We start from the raw sequence: 18,564 nt of genomic DNA, 5'->3' as shown, positions 1-18,564 counted from the left end.
AGATCGTGGACCTGGACGTCAAGCGGAACCGGAACCGCGAGGCTTTGCGCGCGCTGCACAAGGACCCGCGCCCCGACGGTGAGCGCCGGCAGCCGTCACGTTAAACGCGTGGCTTCTGCTGTGGCTGTCTCGGTTTCTCCGGCAGCCGTTAGGCTAAACACGCCCCGGCTGCCTCGGTTCTTGGCAAGGGGAGAACGCCCCATGTTTTCCTGAGGGCAGGAACGAAGTGGGAGCGAAGCGACTCGGGGGCGGTGGGGCCTGGGGCGGCCTGGACAGCTGCCCTCGGGCAGGGAGCCAAAGAGCACCACGAGGCCGGGACTGCCCCAAGCCGGGCCCCGGTGCCCCCCGTTCTGCGACGTGTCGGGAGTCAAGGTGCTGGCGCTGCCTGCAGCCCTGGCTGGGCCCTGCCGATACTCCCGCTGGTACCTGGAGGTCCCAGCTGCTGGGCCTTGCCCCCTGCGCCAGGCCGGACTGACGCTGTATTTGGGGTCAGGAAGGCATTTCACGCCCTAGTCAGACCGGGGGGGAGGGCTGCCTTCCTCTGCAGTGGGGGTGCAGCCAGGATCTCTTGAGTGTCCATCAACAGTGATTCACGAGAGTGGGAATCTTCCCCTGCTTCACCCGTGGTAGGTTCGAGGGTTAAGGCAGGGTTGCCATCATCTTACGCAGAGTTTAGGTTATGGATCTGTCTGGGCTGGTTTGGATGGGAACGATCCTGCTTCAAGCAGAGGGCTAGACTCGATGAGCCCTGGAGGTCCCTTCCAGCCCCACTTGTCTCTGGTTTTTATGAACAGAATCATTCACCAAAGCTTCATGTAAACAGACAGGTGAGGCAGAAGGAAGCCAACGTTGACATGAAAGCCCAAGTTACGGTTGAAGAACTTGCAGGAAAGGAATACACTTTTTAAGTTTATAGAGAATAAATGTGGAAGGATATGTTTTATATAAGAGGCAAGAATTTCTTAGGGCGATGTCTTGTATTGCACCAGCTGCATCGCTGGGATAGTGAGACAAGCTTTGAATGCAAGACATTCGTCTTTGGGTCTATTCAAAGCTCGTCTGACTATCCCAGCTATGCAGTTGATGCAACAGGCAACGATTTCATAGGGTGATATTTTCTGTTGGCCCATCTCTGGACCATTGCTGTTACATCACTTTTACACTTCCATAATTATATTTTCTAGTCACCTTCCAGGCGAGAAACGCACTTCAAAGTGGCAGGCAAAGCCTCCTCTCCACAGTAAATATTGCTTCATTTCTGAGCGGTGAAACAAAATAAAGCCCGCTCGCAGTCAGCGTTCATCTGTGCATGGGTGGATTGTTTGGTGACTAACTCACCCTTGCGCAGGTCTTATGAGACTGAATCACATTTAATTGCCTGTAGACACTCTCCTAACTGATGCTGCAGACTGATGTTGAGCATCAAGGGGCCTACAGAAATTAGTCCGTTGGTTGAATTTTGCATTTGGTATGCACCCGGCAGGGGTGTGGGGAGGAGCAGTTTTCATTCGGAAAATTCTTATTTATTAAAGCTGCCTCTCTCTTTGTAGGTAACGTGATGGTCTGCTTTGGAAATATGTTTATTCACCTTCCAAAATCAACAACTAAAGAAATGATGCAGAAAGGTAAGATTAAGGCCAGACTTTGACAACTTACTTGAGATTTTGCAAGCTGCATTCCCTTTCCTGCATCTCCTTGGATACATATGTGGGGCGTCCCCTATCGCACAAGTGCTTGTATTCACTGAATTGACGGGTGGGCCACTTTGTCTTTTCCTACCTTGCAGTGGGTTGTATGCTGCTGCTGCTAAGAAGGACCCAGGCCTCCTTGTGTAGTGTATAGGAATCTTTTGCTGTGAGAAACCCAAATGGGATGTTAGACTCCATGAAGAATGGGTTGGGAAATAACCCTAAGAATATCTGAATGCCGTTCAGGAAGTTGGTGGTACACACTCACCTGACTACTTTGTGCAGCACTGATCACTTCATTATAGAGGGAATACAGCAGAAGTAGAAGGGCTTCAGAAATGAGTATCAAGAGGACCTCTGGTGTCCTCTTGAGGGTGAGATTCTTTGCCTTGATAGAAAAGTTGGGTGATGAAAAGTTATAAAACTATGAATGGCTTCGAGAAGGTAGATCAGGAACTCATATTCACTCCCTCTCACGATAGGAGGAGCTAGGGGCATTCATTGAAATTGAAGGTTGGTTGGTTGGTTTTACAACAGCACAAAGGTAACCGGATGGAATTCCCTGGCCTGTGCTTTATGGAGGCCAGAGTGGGTAATGTAAGGGTCCCTCTGGCCTTAACACCTGTGAAAATGGGTGAATATTTTGGTGGAGCACAGAAGCTTGGACTTCTAGGAGCTGCACACTTATATATGCCTGCACAGGCATCTGTCCTCCCTCCCTTCCCCCCAGGAAGATAGTACCTGCCCCTCCAAACGTACATTTCTTGGAAGATCCAGCTGTTTGGCTTCCAGCCTGGAGATGGCACATCATGTTCAAAGGTCATGCTGACATTACAAATGGACTCATACCTCCACCATCCAGTTCATTATACTTACTTGGAAAGGGGGAATCTGGCACACGCGTATTCTGGGAGAACCGGAATAGGGTTGTGTTTCTTATGCACCAGTACGATGCAGCCAGTCTCCTGACCCCAAGAATTCACAGAGAAAGCAAGAAAAGAGGCTTCCTCCTCCATGCTGGAGGTTCAGATTGGAATAGATTTGCCAGAAGTAGCTGTGAATTTGGGGGGTGTTGGCTGCTCACAAACAATATTGTAGAATGTTTCATTACCCCTATCGCTGCTTTCTCAGATCAGGAGCACTTGGATGAGGAAATAAACAACCTTCGGAAAGAGCTGAGAGTGAAGGTCAACCATCTGTTTGAAGCGCAAGGTATTTGTGACAGGGTCTGAAACCATGTTCAGTGTCCCAACACCCAGGAGCAGAGCATATTCCTAGAACAGTGACACTGTTCTCTTCAGTGCAAAAGCCGCGTATTGTCTAGCATTGGAGCACGTGGCTGCGACTACTGCGCAGCTGCTTTGGCAGATTCCACTGCCTCTGTTAACCAGGTGATAAGTTGTTGCCAAAGGCTAGCTGGCCATGCCATGACAACTTTGGCAATTGTTCTGCCAGCTGCTGCCAGCTCTTCTCTGGGTTTTCTGGACCAACAGTAGTTGGGAGAACACTCAACAGGGAACAGTTAATGTCTTGTAGCCCAATCTTGATTTCCTGCTTGTTCTCTCTCAGGTAAAGCTGAGCTGAAAGGATTTAACCTGAACCCTATGACTCCTGAGGAAATGAAACTAATTAATCGTATCCTGGAAGGATGAGCCTAGTGACAGCAGCAGGGACTTCAACTGTGTTGCTCATCAGGTGCATTAGGCCGTCGCTCATAGAGTTCCTGGTGCAAAAATCAGTGCCCAGTCTCCAGGTTTCTAGGGAGAACATCTCGACACCTAGAATCCCTTTCAAGTTGTATATTTTGTAGAAGTTTGTTTCCTGAATTAGACTGTGACATCCTTTCATACCAGAAACTGCAAGTGCCCGTTGTTGGCCAAGGGTTGGGCACTGTAACTGTACAGATAAGTGTTAAAACACTGGCTCATTCACAGCATTTGACAGCCTGCCATAACTGGGGTGGAAGTGGGTTTATTAAAACTGGAAAAACAGGACATTCTTAATAGTGTGCATTGTTTTTTTGTGTGTGTGTAAGATCTTTGGTAACACAGTTCCAGAGCTAGTACATGCTCATGGAAGGAACAGGAGTAGGAGGGAAAGAACTGTGAATCCACAGTCTCTCTCTCAGGCATAAATGAAAAGACAGGGTTGTATAAGCTTGTGAGAGTATTGTGTTTAAGTCGAACAGTGCACTTCAAAAATTCCTGGAATGGCTTTAAATATCTGAGTGGGGTGAAGCATAAGAAGATAGTGTCTTGTTAATCTGAATGGGAAATATCTATTGCAATCGGGATCCATTTCCTCAATTTGTAAGGAGAGTGAACTAACGAATGATTTACATTGGGGAAGGGGACACATTATGTATCTATACATATTTTTAAAAAGTCTAGAGAAGACAGACTAGGACTATCTCATTGGTCTGGTAACGAAGGGAGGCTGAATGAAACTAAAAGTGTTAACATCAAGTCTAAAACTGACAGGCTTTTTCATGCATTTCACAACTAGCTGGTGCACTTCTTTGCTACAGTATAGCATGGAGGCTCCCAGCTTAGCAGGAGCCAAAAGAAGGTTTAAGCATTTATGGAATAACAAGTATACCCAGTTACGGTAATTAATAAGACAGGATGGGCCTGCTGTTCTCTCTAGAACTCGGGGTATTTTCTCTATACTAGTTCAAGTAAAAGTAACCATTCCACATTAAATATTAACATCCACTACCAAATATGCAATTAACTTGGGGCTAAGCCCTGTAAAAGCACGTTTCCAGTTAATGCAGACACTAAAAGGACAATGTTAAGGTCATTCCACAATGACCTGTACTTTTCCATATTCCATCTCTTCACTAGCAAAAATAGTGAGGACAGTAGTACAGTGCATGCTAATAATTGTGCTGCATGTTAATTTTGGGAAAGCCAGACCTTCATTTCTTTTGTCTGCAAGAAGAGTTTGGCGTCTGGGAGAATCACTGATTCTATCACCCCCACCCCCATATTAGTGTTTTTTCCACAACCTGAACACTAAGCCTAGAAAGGTGGGGTTTGGTTGGGGAATGCCTTGATTTAAAGAAAACGGTTCAAATTTGGGGGGACCAAGAAATGGGCAAAGCAAGAGAGCTGATGAAGCAGGTGTGTCTGCTCTGGTATGCTTTGCATGCCTGCCACAGGCAGCTCTGGCTGACCTCCTGCTGCATCTTGACAAGAAGTGTGTTAGACTTTCAAAGCAGCAATTCTGTTTCCCCACTTCCCCAACCAGCCTGCCATCTGTGCATACACCACTGCATAACCCTCCACTCCCCTGGCCAGTCTTGCACGTGTATAACACATACACGGTGCCCCACCAGGGTGGGTTTGCACTGCAGAAGGCCTGCCCCATTCCCTTTAAACAAGGATCTTGATACACAAGTTCAGTTTTAATGGCATGAAAGGTGGGAAGGAAACCCTTACCTTTAAGTAAGTCGATATGTAGCCTAAGCTTGCAACTGCTAAAAGCAAAGCTGTCCATCTCAGGCTCAGATTCCCAATTTAGATGTTAAGTATTATCCCAGCTAGCAGACTGCCTTGCCTATAGCTTTCCAGAAAATTACACCTTCTCTGTGAGTGGTGGGGTAGCATATTACTTTTCCCACCTCAAAGAGACCAAGGCATTGTTATAACTACATTCTTCACATAATCTGGATTGTAAAGCTACTAACAATGCTTCCATAACGTGTAATGGTAAAGGTTATTCTTACGGTGTCATGGCAACAGGTTTTATGATCCGACACGTTCCGACAGTGGCAGCAGGAAGCTCACATGCCCCCTTTCTCCTGTTTGATTGAGCAGAGGGTGCATCACTGCTTAGCTTGTAGCATAAAGGGAAACTGGCCGTGTCAGTAACCTCAAAGCGGGGACTCTGCAAGCTGCAGCTGTATGAATAACAGCAGTGACACTTATTAAACATTTTATTTAAGGTATGCAGAGCTGAAGTGACTGAGAAGGAGCAGATGTGGTCTGCAGCATCCCACAAACTAGCCCTCAGTATGGCCTTACTCTGTAGCTACATTTAATGGCTGGAATAAGGCGTTTCCTTTATGCTCGTGCTGTCAGTTGAGCCTGAGTGTTGCTATAGCCTCCAGTGTGGAACAAAACAGGTTCAGTCCTTAAGGAAGAACTGATCAGCCACAATGGAAGAGGACCTTGACCTGCTGCAGTTACACATCTGATTACAAGCCAGCCCACTTCTATTGTTATTCTGGCTTACAAATACAATTTGCTTGTTTAACTGCTGCATCTCCCATGTAGGGAAAATCCTAAGGAACCAAGGAGTGGACATTAGTCCTGTGCTGAGGCAGCAAAACTGTCCCTGGTCCAGAGACAAATGAGAAGTGCTGCTCTTCGACATGAGGAAGAGAGTGAGTGCTCTCCTCAGTGGTTTCTCTCATCCAGTGCTTTAAACTTTCTGCTGTGTCTGAAGACTTTTGAAAAGCTGCTTCAGCTGTTTTTTCCTGTCATTGTTGTAGCCTGAAATGAAAGCAGTAACAGAGTTATATATGACTTACCCCCTCCAAGGAGTGAAGTGTAGAGATAATCGCTTGCTTTTAGGTAAAGCTGCGCCCCAGTCGCTTAGTTTGAAACTGCAGCCAGGCATATTTAGCTACTGAGTGCTCCTGGAAAACCTGGGAGAGGTGCTTAGCCTAATGGAAATACAGTTTATGAATTTCATTCCTGCTTGATACCAAACAAGAATATGCAAGTGCTGTTAGAAAAGTGCATCATGGGCAGATACTGCAATTTTTACCATGGATCTTTGGGATAGTTTTAAAATTAAATCAGCAGGTGAGGAATATCTGTAGTAGTTCAAGTGAGGTCTAAGGAATGGTTCTTTAAAGCTAATGACTGCCACCCTGTCAGCTTTCAGCAAGGCTCCATCTGCAGTTTGACTGCTCCCCCCCTCTCCCCCCCGCGCGTTTAGAAAGCGTTTATCCCTCTCTGGCTCCACCTCACACGGTTACTGCACCCTACTAAAAATATCTCCCATGTTCTAATTCATACCCCAGTCCTTTACTCTTGTGAAAAAGTGCTGTCCTTACTCCTGTCACCATACGGGCTCAGGACCCTAGCAGGACCCCCTGCCATCTGGGTCTGAGCACATACCTAAATGTGTGTTGGTGAGAAAGCTTGCATTCACTGGGGTATCCACATTCCCCTCCACTCGACTGACGGGACCATCATTCCACATGAGGTCAAAACCCCCAACACGTTTCTCCTTCCCTGTCAGCCTGCAATATCCAAGGCAAGTGTTAAAGTACATGAGTAATGGCTACACGTAGCTATTTGATTCACTGCCTGCACATTGGCTGGAAATCTGTGCATGGCAGAGACAAAGCCAAACAGCTGAATGCTGCAGTGGACAGATCTTTACTATTAATATCCTGGTTTAGCACAGTTGCAAAGTCAATCATAAAATGATGCAAGGCAAGCTTCTTAGGACACAGTGCTAGATAAGGGAGACAAGTGTGTGAGGCATGATACCGAAAGAAAACCAAAGGGGAGACGTGTCTGAGTGGCAGCTGGGAAGCAAGGATTCCAATTCCAGCCCCAGGACTGGCTTCAACTCTGAATCCCAGTCTCCTTGTGCTTTAGTTTTGTGCTCTGTAAAACAGAGACGTCAATTAATCTACCTTGCGCTGGCACTGGGGATTCAATTGCTAACTGTTCGTACAGCTTTAAGGATTATGACCTACTGTCCGCCCAAGCCACGGGACGAGTTCACAGAGTTTAGACACTTTGGTAAGACACTTGGAGACGGTGAGTTTTCACCCACCTGCCCTCCATGTCCACAATGTGCAGCGTGTCCTTGAGAAGCCGACACTTGAGCTCATAGTCCTCCTGACTACTGGCAGTGAGGGATGGAGACGCGTTAACCTCGAGAAGCCAGCTGTGTAGAAGAGAAGGAGTAGCGAATTAGGGGGAGCAGGCAGGGCTAAAAAGCCTGTCTGTAAAAACATCACTGCACTGGTGCTGGGCGAGAAGAGTCAAGTGGAGTGACAGGAATCCAACCCTGCGCCGCGCCAGAGGACATTCTGAGCCTATTACAAAGCTGCTTTTCCTGTACTCCGCTGCAATAAAGAAAGTGCCTCCAGCCACCAGAAAGGTATTGGAGTTAAAACCAACTCTAGATGGAACAGATTTTTGGGCTAATTCACAGGACATATTTAACCCCTTCCATAGTGCAAGCCTGTGCCTGTTCTTTAGCCGCACTTTCCTAACAACATTTGCGGTCTAACTTGGCATATCTCCCGAAGCATGCAATACATTACTGTACTCTGCCACTGTCATCTCAGCCCTACAATTACATCCGTGACTTTTGTTCCCATTTACCATTGCTAGGTTATTTCTTGATCAACTGAAGTTACTCAAGCTCTGCCTGTGCAAGTCGTCACTGCTGCAGCAGTAGTTTGGTTGAAGGCTATGAATGTAGCAGAGTAGATTGTACAAATTAGGATTACCCAAGACTACGGTTCAGCCACAATTCATTTATTAACTCACTTTAAATAAAGCTGTCCCCAGGGGCACTGTAGAGACAGCAGACTGATGCCGACTGGCCACTGAGAATTGTGACTAAAATGCTAGCTACCACAGGTAATTTGAGGGAAGGAAACAAAGGCATGAAAAAGAAGACACATCTTAAATTGTATTTTAAAATGCATTTCCTTGCCCATGGTATTCATAGCACTTTGTATGATTTACAGATGAAAAGAAATCCAATTTGCTTGTTGCTTCTCTGTTTCGTTTTTTTCCCATTCTCAGCTTGAGGAATGGGGAAAAAACCCTCAAACAATTGACTTTCATGTTGCTATTCTTACAGCCTTTGGGTTGCAAACTGCTGAAACATGCGTGTGCACATAGGCAAATGTCAATTAAGGTATATTGCCAGCAGTTCTTGCAAAACTTTGTGTTTAAAAAAAAAAAAATCTGAACCGAGTCAAACTGAGGTTTAAATTTCCCTTCAAAACCTCCTGGGTTCCTGAAGAGTCTGTTTCCCTCAGACATCAACAGCAACTGCTCATCCAGGTCTAAAAAAAAAAATGTAGGGTTGCCTCTAAGGCCATACATCACACAGTTATTTTTCAGGCTATGGCAAGTGCACTAAATATCTAGTCCCAAGGGCCTAATAGTGGTGGCTGGATGAATCTCAGGGCTCGCGGGTTGCTGCTGTAATGCACAGTGTCTGGAATCATAAAGCAGCAGGAAGGCTGGCAGTAACCCTCCTGACACTGCCCATCACTAAAATGCTTAGGCAGCCTCCCCTTCCCCGGGGAGGGCAGTCTTCCCTGCCCTGAATGCTCACTAGCTCCCTTACGGCTTGAGGTTCTGGTCGATCAGGATGTCATATCCATATAGCTCAAAGCAGTGCTTGTCGCTGATGATGATTTTCTGAACGCTCTGAAGGCTCTTGATGAAAATGTTGTCCATATCCGCAAAGAGAACCTCCACCACTTCTGCCCCATGCTTCGCAGTCAGGTACCGTCTGAACCGCTGAATCATCCACTTGCAGCCCTGAGACACATCGAGACAGCAGCGAGTTGTTTGCGTGCATTTCCCACCTCCTGGAAATGATCGTTCTATGTTCCCTACAGCCAGCGGATGATCCCTGATGAGAGCCAGGCACCTGGAAATAGGTGCCTCTCGGTGTAGCTACACAACACCATGCAGTGCTGTGCAGAAATACCCGAGCCAGTGTGGGGACTGGAGGTGTTTGCACGGTGCCTTTGCCTGGCTATTTAGCCCTGCTGAGAAGTAGGGTACCTTATCTCAGAGAATCACCTGCTAATAACCAGTGCCTAAGACAGTTCACTTGTCACTACACAACACAGCCACCCTGGTCCCTGAAATCACCTGCATGGCCCGGCTATTTACCCATGCACAAGCCAGCAGGCCACACATACACTCACCTTCTCCGGATCGTAGTCAGGCGCAGTCTTTTGCACTGCTACATTTGTGAGATGAACATCTGGCAAGAGCTGGAGGTAAGGATTGTGCAGACAAACAATGCTCTATGCAACTAGAAACTGAACTTGGATGCTAAACCAGCTTCTTTGGCCCCCGATGCCATCACTGTCTTCCCTCCCGCCATCATGAAACTTCAGCTACCTTGCCTGACACCCTGCAGGGACATGTTTGGTGGAAAAATGAAGATGAGAAATAAGGCAAGAAAAAGGAAATTAGGAAAAGTGAACCAGGAAAACCAAACACCTGGGAAAGGAATATATGAAAGCTCAATATCTGACTGGTCAGGATACAATGATCATCTATGCTGTTCAGAGTAAACCGGGTATTGGAGAAGCGAGCAAAGCCATCTCGATACAACCAGACCTTCAGTGGGATATACTGAGAAAAGGGAGACAGAACCTGAGTATTACCAGCAAGAAAACTCCACTCCAGCACAGCACTTAAAGGATGGGTTTTTGCACTTACAGACATCACTAGAACATAAACTCTCAAGTCAAACTTCCGACCTGCAAATCAAAGAGAGATGCATCACATAGTGCGGTATGTATTATTGATGCCGACCATTACAGATACCTAAATTACAGCCTGCCTAAGCACAACCATGCACTGAAATAACTAAATGGAACTTAATTCACACCTTACACTAATCTGCAGAAATCTGTGATGTGGCCTAAGTGTCCAATTGATCCAAGTGGGATGCTCTTACTGTGAAATAAGTGTCTATGCACTGACTTCTGTCAAAATAATAAATGGCTTGGATTAAAACCTATTTTGTTAGTTTGGTCATGACTGCATACAGACAGCCTCATAGAGAACAACCTGGCAACATATGAGAGAGAAAGAATGGATTTCTTTTTAATATGTAGGTCTCGAGGTAGTTCTGATTATTATTCACTAGATCATTACTGTTCTCAAAATCTCTCCCTGGCAGGACACAGCAGCACTGACCCACTGCAGTATTCTCAGCTAATGTTTTAAGTCCATAAGAAGCTAATGTCAGGCAAAAACTGACTATATAAGATGTGCCCCTTCATTAGACAGTTATCTGTGCATTTCCCTTGCTATCTGACAGGACATTAGAGCTCACAATGTCTTTCTGTATGTCAGCCAGGCACAGGCCTAGTTAGAGACCCATCTTACCTCCTATTAAATAGGGGTTTTCAATATAGCGCTGAGCTACATAATTTTCTACTTGGGTTTCATCCTTCTGGTCATCTGCACGGACCCCATCCTGTAAAATAAAGCCTCTGTTCTTTCTCCTCATTCAAACATGGCCATCGAGAAGAAAATAAACAGTGCCCACTGGGCTCTCTGGCATGCCATCTCAGTTTGAGACTTCAAACCAGGGATGAAACAGCCCAATGTGTAGTTGGCTGGACAGCAAGACAATCTGTCATGTTCCTGGTGGCCAGGGACGAGTCTCGTATTTGAAAGCAAGTGACTCGCATACAATTACCGTGAGAACTAAGCTCTATGCGGACCTTCCCCACGGAAATAGTGAGGTGCCAAGAAAAGAGAGATGGGGACAGACAGCATCTCACCTTTCTCCAGTCAATGATATCCTTGAGCTTTCGAAACAGAAAAATCCCTCTCCCTTGGGACCTGCCAACCTGCAGGGTGGGGGAGGAAGAAAGCATTACTGGCTTTAAAGTCTTCCCACTCACCTCTACATGGGCACATATCATCATTACAATAAATCGTTGCTTCCAGGGCACCCTGGCATATAACAAAGATCCACACTTCTGCCCATTTCTCAGCTACAGCGGCAGTCCAACGGCCAGCACGCTATCTGCTCAGCACGCTAGCCTGGTGACTCAGACCCCATTCACGGAAGTTAGCATTTCCTGCAGGGGCAGATGCTGTTCTTCAGAAGGTGACTACAGAAGAGCCCACTGCACAATCAGATTAATCATTCACTTATTTATAAAGCACCCGCTTTGCATTTTGGGTTGGGTGCTAAACAAAGAATCACAAACCAGAGACTCAGCAGGGGGCATTGGGAAAGCATGATTTGTATTAGCATGCTGCCAAGAATCTCTCATCAAGGATTTGTTAGAGGGGTTGCCTAGGGGTTAAGATAAAAAGCCAGGTTCTGCCTGCTTGTGAACATTTAATATTGTTATCCTTACAGATTTCAATTCCAGTATTGGCCAAATTCCTATTCAAGTAATTACATTTTGCTTCTGCAAGTTCCCCCAAAGGTTCCCAGGGAATCGTTTTTGCTTCTTGTCCTAAGCTGCCATGTTATCTTGACCTGATAATGAAAGGTACCAAGTTCTCATAAGCACCACCGAGCTACGGGATCTTAGATGGTGGATTTGTATAGGACAGCTCGGATGGGGATGAGCCCGACTCCGGCAGGGGGTTGGACTAGACTTCCCAAGGTCCCTTCCGCACCTGCTTCTCTTTGATCTTAAGGATCTCAGGACCAAGCCCTTAAACAAGCCCACTGTATTTTAGAGGCAGGTAAACCGAACCACAGATACCCTCTACACTCCACAAAGGCATGTGGGAACCTTCATTTGAACTTCAACCCCTTTAGCTAAAAGCTGTCAGCGTACAAGTACAATATTAAATTATGAGAAGTTGGCCCAAAGCCCACACAATTCCAGCACTGAAGAACAGGTCAGTGCTTCTCCCTACTTTGTTTCAAAGGCTGAAGACACTATTTTATTTAGAGGGATAAAAACAAATACTTGATGGTATGTTGTGATATCAAGGTTTTATTGGCTTGAATTTCTGATGGTGACATTACTCCTGAGTGGTGACGGCATGAGTGAGTTATGCAGGTCATCCCAAAGGACAGCCACTAAAACCTTTATAGCACCACACACCTTCCTGGCTTTTGTTTATTCCACGTTTTAGAGAAAAGTTGCCTTAGATTTTTAAAATACATTTAAAAGTTTTTATTGTGCCTATTTTTTACATCCTCCTGCTTGTAAAGCCAGGTTGCCTTAGTTACTACCTACAGGCCTTGGAGTGACAGTAAAGTTAATACTAATACATTTTTTAAACCTCTAAAAATGAAGGTATTTTCTATAAATCCTGGGCATCCTGATTTTAAGATCCAATACTTCCTGACCTTAGGAAGATGGGCCAAGGATAAACACAACCTGCCTTCTATCACTGATCACCCTGGAATTCTAATGATCCATTTTGATGATAAAAAAAGCATTTCTGGCTTTACAGGTAACGAGATACATAACTTACAAACTGTCATTGGTTTGAGGTAGTAGATCATCTCTCCAAGTTGAAGTTCACATTCTCCCTTTAAGTACATTGGCAGGTTGGGGGAAGGAATCGCTGTTGTAACAGAATCACTTTCCCTTCTTTTCTTTAAATGGCAGATGTTTGCAAGGAGCTCCAGTTTTACAAGCGGTAGGTATGGTCCTAGCGGAGGTGGCGGGGTGGGCTGACAGTAGCTAGGTTGTCCTGTGGTACCAAATAAGATGCAACCTACACTTTTTAATTCCAACTAGATTTGCAAGCTGTGACTCTCTCATAGGAGCATTTAACCAAACGAGATGAGCAAGTCCAGAGAGATGCTCAAGAGCCAGGAGAAAGAGCGGCGAAGCAGAGTGAGCTGAATGAAGGCTCTGCACTGCGGTCAGATGGTGGCTGTGACAGACCAGCCCACGGGGGACTTCTGTCCCCACTGAGTTCCACCTACCTTCTCACCTACAACCTGGGCAAAGGCCACCTGAAACAGCAGGACACCCGCTCCCGTCACTCAGGATACATATTTTCACTTGCAAGCCTTAGGGCAGCCACAAGTGACTTCATTTCACTTGTTGGTATAATTTTTGTAATCACAATCTTTTAATATAGTCTCATTTATTGTATCGTAGTTATTTCTAATGTTAATTGAGGTTGTGGGCACAAAATTCAGCTTAATATAAGGTTTCTTGTTCCCAATTAACACAAATTACCATTTGTAGACTTGGATAATCACTAGCTGTTATCCTCATGGCTGTAATTCACATGTTAGTTTGCATAATTACCTCCCGTTCACTACTCATAAACCCACCCTTACGGATAGGCCTGACCTGCAGAGGGAGGCAAACTGTCTGGTCCTGTACCTCCCTGCCAGACCTATCGTGCAAACCAAAGTGATTGTCCTGTTGTGAGTCTCACAGATGGGTGTAGATTTAATTACACACCATGGCGCTGTATTCATGATGTTAAATGTCTTGAATCATCTGGCAGCAGCAAGGCATTTTTAGGTTCTGCTCCAGACGGCAGCAATATCTAAAGGAAGCGCATATTTTCTAGGCCCCAAGGATATGCATCCAAGTGGAATTTACTACCTTTCAGTGCAACTCCATTTATCTAAGGAACAAATATCAGGGGATAAATGAGATTTCAGAGGATCAGAGCAGCCAAAAAGGCTGCACTCCAGGCACAGCGTAGCCCTTTAAAGCTCGTTAGCATGTCTCATCCAGTATAACCCTAAGGCTGCACTAACTAGTAGGTTGGTAAATTCAGATGTCCAGTTTAACAGAGCTGTACTGCATGCCCACTTCAGGTTTAAATGAATGACTTCAAAGGAGTTGTAACGAGGAAGAATATGATCCTAGTCTCTGAGGGCCCCAAGATGTTACAGGTTCTGTGGATTTGCTGAAGTATCTCAGCAGAACAGCTTTATCCAGTACAAGGCCTCCCCATCGAAACCTGCACATTTATATCTTCACAGCTGGGTAAACTGCAAACGCATGGGATTATTTTTCAATTGCTGAAATAAGCTGTTACGATAGAAGGAACATTTCAGCCAGGGAAGATGCCCAGAAGATTGGTTGGGAGCCATTCTCCGACATATCACTTATACCTGTCACCCCCCATCACTGCCCACTTCCTGTCTCCAAACATTCAAGCCAGTATTGTGTCTCCTCTTTGCTTCCCCTGGGGCTGGGACAGCACTCTGCTTACCGGTTTCATAATCCAGGTGATGCCAGGATACTTGCGAAACTCCTCCACAAACAAGTGGTATTCCGACGGCATTTCAAAGGTCTTAGGGAAAAAGTCACATTTTGTTGCCTCCAGCTTCCCTGCTTCCCTCTCTAACTGCTTCCGAAACCTCTTCAGGTTCTTCACGATGTAGTTCTTCCGAGTCAGCTGAGATGGAAGAAACGCACGCTAACACCAATTAAAGCACCATTCTTCTCACATGAGTTGCTAAAGATAAGACGTTTCTGGTGACACTTGAAAATAGCTCTCTGCGGAGGAAAACTATAGGAAGAGCTAGAGATTCTCTCCCTCTCTGTAGAGGGGAACGTATGAATTAGTTTTCTTTTTATTCTCTGAAAAAACCTGGAGAAGCTAAAAGGAGCCCATCTTAGGGCCCACAGTTATTCCTGGCCTGGTGCCTTTTAGTCCAGGTGCTATGCTGATCTCCATGAGCCCAAGTGCTAGCATCTGCCTACGCAGAACGCCTGGTTGCAATTGTCCTTAGATACACATAAAACACAAATCCCAGTAGTGCAGAGGGGCTCTTTAGCAGATGCTTTAACCGTGTTGGGTTTAACTGGGCTTATAACTTGTTTTCCTAAAACAGTCATAGATTTATAGATTGTCAGGGGCTGGCAGGGACCTCGCAGATCACCGGGTCCATCCCCCCCGCTCTAGGCCAGAAGACAACCGGGGTTAAGTGACCCCAGCGAGGTGACTGTCCAGTCTCTCTTGACTGTCATCCATGTAGCATATGCGGCAGGTCCCTGGACTTCTGAGAGAGACTTGCTCAGCCTTCATGAGATTTATCTGTCTTGGAATACGATAAACCTCATGCAGCAGTCCTGAACAAGGCAACCTTTTTGGTTTCCCAAGATAGGACAAACATCAATCGAGTCTAAAGAGATATTCGCCTAGCAGCCAGGAAGGAATTCACTGTGTGGGTGGAGAGCAGTACAAGGTATTTTCCCCTGCAAACTCTTTGCATGGAAACTCACTATCTGTCACCATCCCCGCAAGCCATTCTGGTTTCATCCCACCCCACATAGTTTCTTACCTCATAATGGTTGCGGAAGTGGCAGATACGAACGCGTTCATCCATGTAGGTATGGTCAAAATTCTCCCGAAGCCAGCTAACATCACACCAGTAAAAATCCCACTCCCCCTCGCTGGAGAGAGACAGATACAGCCAGACAGGAAAGTACCAGGTTCAGCGTCCCTGCCCCCAGGTACCGTCAGAATGGCTTCCCCCTCCCCTCCCACCTGTACGGACTCAAGAAAAACCTCGATGCACATAGGGTTGGACGTGCTGGTTTGGCTCTTTTAAAAAATGTAGGCTCTCTACCTGAAGGGATGCCCTTAAAGACCTGTTTGGGTCTAGACGCGTCCGTGTCCAGGCACACCCAAGGAAGGAAGCGCCGTGACGCTTGCTTTCCAGAAGCTCAGCTGACTTAGCTAAACACACCAAAGTGGACCGGGAACTGCACAGGGCTGCTTTTTCTTCAGAACAGATCCTCAAGGACATCTCCTTGAAACCAGAGACCTCGCTTAGGTCTCTCTGTTTTTCACAAGGCTGCTCACACATTACTGCACGCCAGACTCTGCCCTCAGCTACTTCACTGAAGCCAATTCCCTCCAATTCAGTGTGTCACATTCTTCTCCCCGAGTCAGGGCACGTTACCGAGGAGCACAAACAAGATCCTGCTTAAGGTGTCACCGATTAGCGGCAAGTGAATTAATGTCAGCAAAAGCTGAGAAATTAGTTAGCTGTCTCTAGTCTTTTAGACCCAGATAATCAGCAGAAGAAGAAAGACCTTGAGACAGGAAGAAAGGCTGCAATAATAAGCCAGCGAAGGAACGAGGCAGATTAGCCGAGTGACTGTCTGCACTGTTATTTTCCAGCCATGTCTAACAATAGGGGTCAAAAACATCTTCTCTTCCTCGAAGCACTGTGGAGATCAATTGTTCTGCAAACAGGGTCAGCCAGCTTCAACAACACAATCAATCAGCCTCTACTTTGTTAAAAGGGCTCTGAACGCAGCCAACCTAGTCCACAGGAGTGGGGCAACACAGTCCAGCACCGATGGTTGAGGACTTGTATTAACACCCCCCTGCAAACGGGGCAGGTGCACTTGCATACAGCCAGACAAACAGAAAGGCTACCCCAGTCAATACATTCATCCTTTTACAGTCTGTCTAAATGGATGAAGGCATGGACATTGGAAAACGCCTCAAAGACAGGGGGTTGGTGGAAGACCGTGGTCCCCACCGTCTTGTTTGGATAGGGTACCTAGAGAGAGAGAGAGATCCCAGCCCCAAAGGGAAGGAGTCTGGAGCTTACTCTTTCACTTCAACCCATCCAGGTCTCTGGCGAAGAACGTCTAGGATGGTGTTTGTGAGCGCGCATTTGAATCGGATGCAAGCTCTCGGCTCTCTGCAAAACAGACACATCGCACACTCATCCCCAAGCTCCCCTGCCATGAATGCATGCCTTGCCCTTGCGTTCACACGAAGTCTTGGCTGGAGGGAGGAAAGGACTTGGCAAGGTTGACCCCCCTCCCTCTCCCCTTCTAACCATGACTCTACATTTGCTGTGTTGCCTGCTGGCTACATCTTCTACCTACGTGGCGCCTGCTTGCATTTGCCTAGAAATACGCTCGCAAGTCAGCAACATATTGACAGTTTCATAGATTTCATAGACATTCGGGCTGGAAGGGACCTTGGAAGATCATCGGGTCCAGCCCCCCGCCAAGGGCAGGAAGTCAGCTGGGGTCAAAGGATCCCAGCAAGATAAGCGTCCAAATGTTCTCTCCATAGAGTCTCTCGACATCTTTCCTAAGTATGTCACTGAGCTTTGTCTTACAGGGAGTCGGAAAGAGGCAGATGATTTTCTGCACAGAAAAAATGCAACTTTTCAAAGCTCTTCAGAGAGAACCATGGGTAAAATTTGTGCTTGTGGCAAGCATGTGTGGAGACAGGCCACAACTAGTTTCCACCCTCCACAGACCAGGCGGCCACGGACCCCTGACACCCAGGCTCCCCACAGCTTTCCAGGGAGACTGGCCAGGAGAAGCAGCAGGAGACCAGGCCGGGCTCCACCTGTTTGGCTGAAGGGGTCTGTACTGATGAAACACTGCCCTGGACTTTGGTGGCACTCTCTCTCTCACACAGCGTGCAATCCAAGCGTGGAACTCCTTGCCACAAGAGGATGCAAAAGCTGACAGTTGAACCGGATTCAAACCGGGACTGGACACGTTCTCGGAGGAAAGGGGCATCTGTAGCTATTGAACGCAGGAGTTAGGGGCAAAGCTTCTGCATCAAAACTTCCTGGACCTTCAATCAGTCGCTCTCAGTAAGACTCAAGACCCTGCTGGGGAGAATCGAGGCACCACGACAGACTGGGGGCTGCCCTGGGGGGGCCCAGGAGAGACCTGAGGCACCGTGGATAGGATCCCAGCCCCTGGAGAGACCCAAGCCCACTCGGGGGAGACTTGAGGCCCCCTGGAGAAACCTAAAGGCCCTGTGGAGACACTTGATGCACCCAGATAGACTTGAGGCATCTTGGGGAGACCCGAGACCCGCTGGATAGACTTGAGGCACCCTGGAAAGACCCAAAACACCTCTGGGGAGACCTAAGGCCCCCCTGGATAGACTAGATGTACCCCATATAGACTCGAGGCCCCTCTGGATAGACTCGAGGCCCCTCTGGATGGACCCGAGGCACCCCTGGATGGACCCGAGGCACCCCCAAAAGACCTGAGACACCCCAGGGAGCCCCAAAGACACCACCAGAGAGCCCCAAATCACCCCAGCAAGACCCAAGACATCCCTGGGGAGACCCGAGACAACGCAAAAAGACCCAAGACACCCCAGAGAGCCCCACGATGCCCCGGAGAGCCCCGAGACACCGCCGGGGAGGCTTGAGGCACCCCGGAGGAACC

At 47.0% G+C, this 18,564-nt stretch overlaps 2 protein-coding genes and 1 long non-coding RNA gene across 4 annotated transcripts in view; 2 read left to right on the top strand and 1 right to left on the bottom strand.

Moving 5' to 3' along the window:
- Positions 1-3,687, top strand: part of PDRG1 (p53 and DNA damage regulated 1) — a 4,262-nt gene extending 575 nt beyond the window's left edge. Inside the window, exons 2-5 of the mRNA XM_019539779.1 lie at positions 3-78; positions 1,551-1,625; positions 2,820-2,900; positions 3,258-3,687. Coding sequence (XP_019395324.1) covers positions 3-78; positions 1,551-1,625; positions 2,820-2,900; positions 3,258-3,340 — 315 coding nt within the window. The 3' untranslated portion in view covers positions 3,341-3,687. The remainder of the gene's footprint in view (positions 1-2; positions 79-1,550; positions 1,626-2,819; positions 2,901-3,257) is intronic.
- A 1,925-nt stretch (positions 3,688-5,612) lies between these two features.
- On the bottom strand, positions 5,613-17,303 carry TTLL9 (tubulin tyrosine ligase like 9). Of its 2 annotated transcripts, none has more exons than XM_019539473.1 (12): positions 16,965-17,303; positions 15,681-15,792; positions 14,606-14,791; positions 11,221-11,289; positions 10,820-10,910; positions 10,145-10,185; positions 9,970-10,057; positions 9,622-9,680; positions 9,030-9,226; positions 7,491-7,604; positions 6,821-6,945; positions 5,613-6,187 (listed from the first exon to the last, which is right to left on the bottom strand). In XM_019539473.1, the coding sequence occupies exons 1-12, from the start codon at positions 17,102-17,104 to the stop codon at positions 6,117-6,119; spliced, it is 1,293 nt and encodes a 430-aa protein (XP_019395018.1). In that variant the 5' UTR covers positions 17,105-17,303; the 3' UTR covers positions 5,613-6,116. The 2 variants fall into 2 exon arrangements, with proteins under 2 accessions (XP_019395018.1, XP_019395019.1); XM_019539474.1 differs by having other exon boundaries at positions 16,914-17,295.
- The window catches only part of LOC109313081, a 21,631-nt gene continuing 10,648 nt past the window's right edge, over positions 7,582-18,564 (top strand). Inside the window, exons 1-2 of the long non-coding RNA XR_002101962.1 lie at positions 7,582-7,664; positions 13,770-13,776. This is a non-coding gene — a long non-coding RNA (uncharacterized LOC109313081). The remainder of the gene's footprint in view (positions 7,665-13,769; positions 13,777-18,564) is intronic.

Source organism: Crocodylus porosus, unplaced genomic scaffold (assembly GCF_001723895.1).
Source record: "Crocodylus porosus isolate Cpor-Errol unplaced genomic scaffold, CroPor_comp1, whole genome shotgun sequence".
Lineage (NCBI taxonomy): Eukaryota > Metazoa > Chordata > Crocodylia > Crocodylidae > Crocodylus > Crocodylus porosus.
This window is presented reverse-complemented; position numbering and strand designations above follow the sequence as displayed.

Bases quoted from the DNA above. Each gene is read 5' to 3' on its own strand.
- TTLL9 (XM_019539473.1), bottom strand. From the start codon at position 17,104: ATGGCAGGGGAGCTTGGGGATGAGTGTGCGATGTGTCTGTTTTGCAGA. The intron at 15,793-16,964 runs GTAAGCTCCAGA...GTCTCTCTCCAG, and splicing joins GGATGGGTTGAAGTGAAAGA to CGAGGGGGAGTGGGATTTTT. The intron at 7,605-9,029 runs GTAAGGGAGCTA...TCTTCTACACAG, and splicing joins ATCGACCAGAACCTCAAGCC to CTGGCTTCTCGAGGTTAACG.